The sequence below is a fragment of the Mytilus trossulus genome, chromosome 10, assembly GCF_036588685.1.
Source record: "Mytilus trossulus isolate FHL-02 chromosome 10, PNRI_Mtr1.1.1.hap1, whole genome shotgun sequence".
Taxonomy (NCBI): Eukaryota; Metazoa; Mollusca; class Bivalvia; order Mytilida; family Mytilidae; genus Mytilus; species Mytilus trossulus.
The window spans coordinates 20,977,269-20,986,363 of NC_086382.1; the positions used below are offsets into that span (position 1 = coordinate 20,977,269).

The 9,095-nt window shown below is 32.2% G+C and overlaps 1 protein-coding gene across 1 annotated transcript; it reads right to left on the reverse strand.

Annotated features, from left to right (window-relative positions):
* Positions 1–1,297: 1,297 nt before the first annotated feature.
* LOC134687038 (uncharacterized) lies at positions 1,298–7,646 on the reverse strand. Its single transcript, XM_063546982.1, has 2 exons — positions 7,289–7,646; positions 1,298–5,507 (listed from the first exon to the last, which is right to left on the reverse strand). The coding sequence occupies exons 1-2, from the start codon at positions 7,509–7,511 to the stop codon at positions 2,476–2,478; spliced, it is 3,255 nt and encodes a 1,084-aa protein (XP_063403052.1). The 5' UTR covers positions 7,512–7,646; the 3' UTR covers positions 1,298–2,475.
* Positions 7,647–9,095: the final 1,449 nt, after the last annotated feature.

Consider the following 9,095-nt stretch of genomic DNA (forward strand, 5'->3'; position numbering starts at 1 on the left):
TTTTTTTTTTTTTTTAATTCATTTCAATCATATTCTTTTATTGACTATTTTACTGAGAGGGTTTTAATAAAACAAGATTACTTCGTTTTATTCTTCGCAATCTGTTTGTATAACCTCTTTAAAATATATTCTTTTATCACATATCATTTATTTATTTTTTACGTCATACTTAATTTTGTCATATCTATTTTTAAAAGATATGTTTTTTGGGTTTTTTTTTAACTACTTATGTTAATTTTTTTTTTTTTTTTATGATGTGTAATATCCGGATAATTTTAAACATTTTTAACATTTTATTAAGTTTTTATTTTGTATTTGTTAAATAGATATATATTTGTATATATAGTGTCTCATAAGCCTTTCTAGGCTGGGTATTTGTCTTATTTTATTATTGTGCAATGTATATTATATAAACTGTATAAACAATCTGTAGACAAGTATGTGACACTTTAATAAAATAAATTATTATTATATATAATATGCCATAAAATAAATATCTGAACCCTGTAAGCGCTTCACAAATTGTCATGACAAATCAAAAGTAAGCTGTATTAGATTTTACTGTTGTTTAAAAGTATTAATCTGTTAATTATAGTGGGGTCGTAAATTCTTAATTATGCATTTTGCTTCTGGTATAATTTTGATGAAAGGGATACAAATTATATTCTTAAAAACAAAATTCGGAAAGGTAATGTACATATTTTATATATTTTGTTTATGTTTATCTTGATTGTTTTAATTTTAATGTTTATTGTTATATAACATACTGGAAGTTCATTTTTATATTTTGTGAGAAACATTGATTTTTTATATATTTAAATGGTTATTTTTGATAATTAAAACAAGTTATATTTAAAAGTGTGTTAACTTTGTCATGTTATTACCCAGAAAAGTCGTTATTATTATTTATTTTTATAGTATACACAGCGGTAGGAGAAACACAACACATAAATATATAAATTTTCAAACTATCAAATCTTCAGTCATCAGCTCAACCATTCAATATAAATGTTTGCAGATTTTCAAAAGAAATGACAAAAGACAAACAAAAGTCCATGTAAAAATTAAGAACTTAATTATGGGACTCAAATGCACTACACTTATGGTTCTGATGCAGAAATAACACTTAGTCGTAATATTTCAAATGTCTGAAAATTTCATTAAATGCCAAATTTATAATAGGAAAAAGTAAAGGCTCTTGCTAAACTATATTTTATTCAACATATGCTTAATTGGACAAAGTATGAATGAAAATTGATGTGAGGCATAATATATGTCTAACAATGTACCAATTTAATAATGCACATGGTTGCTTAAAGTAAACTAATGAGTACTTTCTTGAGTATACTAGTAAATTATGACTTGTGACACTCTTATATCAGAAACTTTATTTTGAGTATGAAACAAGGAACTGTGGTATAATTGTCAATGAGGCAACTATCCACCAAAGTTCTATTTTTAAATATGAAAAAAGAAAATGTGGTATGATTGCCAATGAGACAAATATCCACCAAAGTTCAAATGAAGTGGGTGTAAGCAATTATAGGCAACCATACAGCCTTCAATAATGCGAAAAATCCTTATTGTATTACGTCTATAAAAGTAGGTTTTGAACATCATAACAAATTTAGTGCAGAGAAACAAGGTCCATGACAATTTCAATAGCAAATGTGAATAGTTCTGAAAATAACTGAACAATTTTTGGTCATGATTCCAAGAACAAAATAAGTGAATCAATATTTATTCCACAGAATACAAGATTCAATGACTTCACTTCAGCATTGCTATTATAACCTTAATCGTTGTCTCTTTATGGCAAAACAAAATATGGTTATATCAGTTCGTTTCAATGATCTTGCTATATGAAGAATACATAATACTACTTGTAAGTTCTTCTCACATACAATTACCTTTGGTGGTATTTAAAATCTGCTGCTGCCTTGATTTATTTCTTGCTTGTACCCCTTGGTGTCTTGACAATTCACCAGCAGAGGTTTCGACCCATTTGTAATATTGACATTAATGTTAAAAATTTCAATGCACCAATTATGCATGTCAACTATTAATGTCTATTGAGTGATGATGGAGGCCAGAATGTTTGAAAGCTCCGTGTTGAAGACCGTTCTTTGACCTTTAATGGTTTACTTTTACAAATTGTGACTTGGATGGAGAGTTGTCTAATTGGCACCCATACCACATTTTCTTATATCTACATAACAAATGTGACAGAGTACACTTGTTTAAGTCTATTGTAGTCTTGTCATGCAGTTTGTACCTACATATTTGTTACCCGTGCCTCTCTTCTTCCATTTTCTGCAGGGGTTTATATCTTTGCGAAAGGGCTTGTACACTGCATAAATGTAGGAATACAAATGCATATGATAGTTTTGAAATAATGTTATCATATTTACAGTTACATAAGATCAGTCATTGAAATAGAGTTTGATTTTATTCAGCTCTAATTTTATTATTGTTTTACATTTGCAATGGCATAATCCCATTCAATTCAGCTGCTACACAGAGAGGAATATATTTCTCCTCGTACTTTTCATTAATATCCGATGACCTTTTCGATTTACACAAATTAAAATTTTGTTTTGCAGCTGTATAGTCCCATGCAATTTCAACAGCTTTGCAAAACCAATGTTCAGCCCTGTACCAGTTTTCCCTAAGCATCTCACTGTATCCAAGAAGACTGAATGATCTGCTGTTTTTAATCTCTGCACAGAACTTACTGAATGCAGCTTTGACACCTTTTATCTTATGATCTGGTTCCCCTAACTTCACTAGGCATTTGATAGTATAATAATAGGCAAATGATCTTGAGGGAGCTTCCATTTTAGTGTGAGTATCCACTTCCTTTTTAAGAAAATCATCGAGTGTGAGATATTCCATAGTTCCGTAAGAATTGCTACATTTATTTGTATTTGCCTTAGATAGAAACGAATCTAGAATATCGATCGCTTCCGACCATCTTTCTTGGTTACAAAGAAATGCAGCATAGTCCACCGTAGTAGCAGACTCTGCATTCGGTATTTCTGATAGGAATGTACAGAACAATGTTTCAGCTCTGACTAAAGCAGTTATTCTTTCATCTGATTCATCTGGATACTCAAATGCTGATGCAAAATGTAAACATGCAAGATTTCCATTAAACGTTGATAGATTCAAATCTTCCAGGTTGTCGGTAAACTGGACTGCTTTACTTGCTGAACTGAGCTGAAATGCTACTATGTTAACCACAGCATCACGACTTGCACCAGATGCTTTAGTAGAAATATCTTCCATATATTCAATGATTTCTGAATGCTTTCCTTTATACAACAGATTCTCAATATGACATGCAATTTCTTTCCACCTTGAATACTGGCATCCGGTAATTGTATTCGCTTTGTGAAAAGCAGCTTCAGCTTCTTCCCAAAGTTGTAAATGTGTTAAGAAAAGACCATGTAAGTAGTTACTCCAAAACGTGTTAGATTGCTGACAGTAGTGTTGAAATTTATCTAAGATTTCATCAGGTAAACCTTTAATGTTGTTATCAGCTTGGCATGCGACTAACAACAGGTATAACGCAAGTGGAAAAGACGGCAAATTAATCATTCTAATAGGGTCTCCAACCAGGCTGATTAAATCTTTTCTCAGAGTTTTCTCTAATGTTATGAGTTTTGTATCGTTGATATTAGTATAATTGTCTTGGGTGTCGCAGCTACTATAGACATAATCCTTCAAATGAGAAATGCACATATCGGTGCGTCCAGCTGCCAAGTTACAGAGAGCAAAATCTACACTGACAGAGTCTAACAATCCTTTCTCTTGCATATACCGATTGAAATAGTCAGTTGCCTTTGAAAGTAGTTGGCGGCTTATTTGAGAATCCTTCAGATGTTGAAATGAATAAGCATGGTAAAAGTTACCAAGGTATTGATTCACATTTCTAATATCCGGATATTTGTTTGCGTAAAAATCAACGGAAACCTCAAGACACCTGATGCACTGTGTTACTATTTTCCATTGGGAAATAAAGGAATATAAATATTTGCTAAAACAATCAGATGGTGCGCATGTTTCTAGGAAGTCGTAAAGGTCTGCCAAATAATGAACTGAATCCTCCACTTTATCATCAACTAAAAGTGCAGCAACAAATGAAATAAGTGTTTGAATAAACTCTTTTGCTGATTCCTCTCTATTCCTGTGAACTTTGAACCTTCTAAAATCATCTAAAACTGGTCCAATAAAATGTCTAAATGGTAGCACAGCACTTTGGTTTGCAATAATGTTGGTGTCTGTAAACTCTAACACTGGAGATATTGGGTCCGTTCGGATTGAAGCTAATAGAATATCAAGGTGATTGAATTCATCTTCAGTTAAATGATCAAGAAGATTATTTTCTGGTATGAAATAACTAGGAAGCCATCGGTCTTTTACAAATGCTATCAACGTATCGAGAACGTATAAAATACATCCTCCTTGATTTTCATGCCAACACTCAGTCGGAAGCCGTTCACAGGAGTAAAGAAAAGCTGTCTTCATGTGATAGGAAGAGAGGAGATCCAAGCCTTTCATTCTTACTTGTCGAAGTAATTTCAAATATACATAACACTGTCTTTGGTCATCTGTTACAACGTCTTTAGCTAACTTTACTTCTGACGTTGCGAACGACAATCTCCATTCTATGTCAGGATGTTTGGTGTGTCGGTGTGAAACAGGAACAACATGGCATCCTTCGTCAACAATAGATTTTATTAACGGATCTGACAACCAATTGTTTGTTCTCTGTCTAAACGTCCAATTATTTGCAATTTTGGGCCACGAGATTGGTAATGCGGCAACCATCTCTTGTCGAGGATGTTGCAAGCTTGTACTCGATTGAAACAATTTTAAAGTTCTTGCAGTGATGTCTTCAAGTCCAACTGCTGGACCTTTCTGATCTACAATTAACTTAAATTTATCGGTTGATTGCTCAAAACCAATTTGATCCATTAAAGATTTGATATCATCTCTAACTTTTTTTGCATTAAAAAATCCCCTTTTTTCAACCCATATTGCAGTCGATGGATCAACTCCCCGAAGAACAGATTCTGGATCGTTAATATACAGTCTACAGTAGCCCGGATGTACTTCTTCTATTTCTAAAACAACTTTTTGTTTATCAGAAGCTTGAAGGTCGAGTTCTCTAATGCGTCGCGAATTCCATGCCACAAGAACATCTATGTCACTGTGTTGAACACCTATTGGCATCTTAAGAGGTTCTTTTGAGATCATTCGTGGAATTTCGTAACATTCTGCACTACTACCAACGGCAATGTATTTTGATGGCGGATCTTCTCCATACTGCTGACGACCTCTAGTATTGAGTTTGTCAATTTCTTGTTCTACTTTTGGGTTTCTTTTCGATATCAAATGCTTAGGCAGAAGTAGGTTTATAATAAATGAAAAGTGTAAAGTTGGAATATCTGCCGTGTTGTCCCATTCCACTGGTAATGTTAGACTCGCCTCTTTGTCAACATCTGAAAGAGATAAGAAATTAAAACAAATGGAAGGTAGAGAATTATTAGACTGACAACAGCATGGCTAAAACAACTAGAATTAGGAGAACTATGAGCACTGAATGTGTCCCCGTGCCTGTAGTGTAGGCCCTTATATATTTTTACAGTTATGGTTTCTTGCTTGTGCGAGAGCTGTCTACATATTCCATTGTCTCTTGTAGAGAGTTGTCTCATTGGCAATAATACCACATGTTATTTTTTTTATATTTACTGCAGAGTTTGTTACTCGTGCTGTGTGGATGCAGTAGAACGTGTCACCGTGCCTGTAGTGAATGCCCTTATATTTTTATATTTAGGGTTTTTTGGCTTGTGAGAGAGCTGTCTACATATTCCATTGTCTTTTGTAGAGAGTTGTCTCATTTGCAATCATTCCACATCTTCTTTTATATATATACTCAATATGCAAATAACTGTTAAATGGTAATTGCCAAAACCCAAATTCCTATTGAATGGAACCTAAAAAAACAACACATTAAACCACAAATGCGAGTAGCACATTTTTTATTGCATGACTTTTCAGGAGTTGAATACTTTTCATAATCGAATCTCAGTTATGTAAACAATGTCTTGAAAGAACAAAGTGGTGCATGGAGTAATGTATAATTCCTTTCACACGCAAAAACAACTGGTTGTATCTGACTAGAGGAACTCAATTATTCGATGTTGCAATCATACCTTATAAGGGATGACACTCTACATTTCCTTATGTAACATTGTTAGATATTGATTAACAGTTTTTCTAGCGACGGATCTACCAAAATACGATAAACTAAAACATATTACTCTCGAATACTAATACTGTAATTGTTCTACCAAAATACGATAAACTAAAACATATTACTCTCGAATACTAATACTGTAATTGTTCTACCAAAATACGATAAACTAAAACATATTACTCTCGAATACTAATACTGTAATTGTTCTACCAAAATACGATAAACTAAAACATATTACTCTCGAATACTAATACTGTAATTGTTCTACCAAAATACGATAAACTAAAACATATTACTCTCGAATACTAATACTGTAATTGTTCTACCAAAATACGATAAACTAAAACATATTACTCTCGAATACTAGTACTGTAAGTGTTCTACCAAAATACGATAAACTAAAACATATTACTCTCGAATACTAGTACTGTAATCAATTGATGAACTTTCAGTGGAGTTTATTTTATAGGCTTTGTTACTAGCTGGAACATATGTAAATCAAATATAGACAATTATTTATCGTTTAATCTAACTACGTAAGTAGAAGGCAGAAACTGCAACGTTTGAGGCGGTTTTATGAACAGATAGTGTATGCGGCTGTCTTTTTTAACGCACTTTACCTACTATAGAAATTGGGCTCATACAAAAAGAGATTTGGAGCGGGCCGTCGAAACTTGTTTAAATCCTTTGTATTCATTAATAATGAATATTTATAAAGTCAGGGTTATCATAGGATTATTAAATGACCTAGTGCTACAATGATACTCTGACCTTTTGCGAAAAGACAAACAAACAATATTAGCCAGTGTGTCTTATAATCTTGATCAGATTGTGTGTTTCCTCTTTTGCATTGTCTCCCAGTTTTTCATCACGTGATTATTTTATTTAAGTTAAGTACGTACATTTTATATAACGTATTTCTCATTTATACCTTTTCTTTCATTTAACCTATATGATGTTTTGTGCGTCACCATATGCATTCAACTATCAGTACAATAAAAAACATTCCGAAAATTATAGTACCTCTATTTGTATCTTTTGTCGATGGCGGTCTATTTTCTTGCACCTTGTTGTCATTTATTCCTTCGTGTTCCAATTCACATTTTGCACCACAATCCATATTAAAAGAACATACATTCACCTCTCCAGTATCATCTTTATTGTCTTTCTCATCATTTTGTCCGCCATTATTCCGGTCAGATATTCCAATGTTATCGTTTATTTTGTTTCCGTTTGATTCATCCATGTCGAGTTTGCTTCGTGTTGGAGCAGTTGATTGCTATGTAGATTAATTTTATAAAATTGTCATAATCTGCCAGTTTGTTGTACACGTAGTATATTATAGATTTAAATTATGGACAGGTAAAATAAATACCGGTAAAATAAATGGGGTATTGACCCATTTTTTAAGCGAAAAGTTTCTATTTAAATAACAGAATTTAATCAACCAAAACATATCAGGTTCGTACAGAACGCCGTCTCGAATATCTTTCAATGAAATTCACGAGTTACCGCTAAAATCGCAACATGATTAAATTAGAATTTTAATGAAGCCATACATGTCGAGATTCATGCAAGAGACGTCCATTAATGTATCAGATTTTCTTCCATAAAAAGAGGGTTGTTTTAATATAGATTTTAAATATTCTTGATTAACTTTTCGTTTAAAAAAATAAAATCAGAGGCGGATTAAGGGGAAGCGGAGGCTTGTTGGGTGCTGCATAGACTGTTTAAATGTCCCACTCCTAACATTGGTTTGGTCCTCTACTCATTAGGATTCGCATATGGGTGTATGACTTGAGCATAAGTTAACAAATAATTTTGATAAACTAAAGGAAACTAATAACCAATGAATGCAACAAAGTCAACAATCATTTACGTTATACACAAGCGACATATATAATTATGATAAATTAATTTACATTGTACGTATTGAATAAATGATTGAGAATACAACTTATTCGTAAGGGATGAGAGTTGTCTTTCTTTGTACAGAAATCTGCTAATACAATCTCGATAATACACTCGTCAGTCTTATACATGCATCCCCATTATAGTACGGTCCGTGAACAAGTAAGGAAACCTCGCTTATCAAACGATTTTAATCGTCATTCAGACTATACGGCTATAAATCACAGTATTGATAGTTCAAAGGTTACACTTCACATTTAAACGTGTCGTCAAAAAATCGTAAGGTGCAATTTTTGTAAAATAGGTTTAAGTATGATCCCTTACTTTAAAGAAAAAAAGACTTTCATAAGTTTTTAGGTCTAGATTCTAAAAGAACATTTGTGATTTACTTTCTGTTATTGAATACATTGTTGTTACACCTTATTTTAACAATTTCAAACAAAGTTTAGCAAAATTAATCTGTTATCATAGATTTTTTTTGTAAAAATTGGACCAATCTAATTAAAATATTGATCTCTGATTACGTTCTAGTAATTGTATAATACTCATATGTAGTAAAACGTAATCAGAGATCAATATTTGAATAAAGATAAAAAAAAAAATGAATTTTGGACACAACGAATATTTTGCATTTAATAGAGTACGTTTCAATTCATTGTCATCGTTTATTTTTACGCAAAATGTAAAATAATCAACATGTATATGATATTTCAAACCTTTATCAAACAACAATGTCAAGACCATTTATCTCAGAAGCATTATTTCGACTTGTGCATTGAAACAAAATAGTCCATACAAAAATAAAACACCAAATCTGAATTTGGACCTGCAATTATATGGAAAATGTTTGAATTAGAAAGTTCTTTTCGATTAGGTCTTAGTAGTTCAAAAAGGCCAAACATGTGTCTTAATTTTGAAA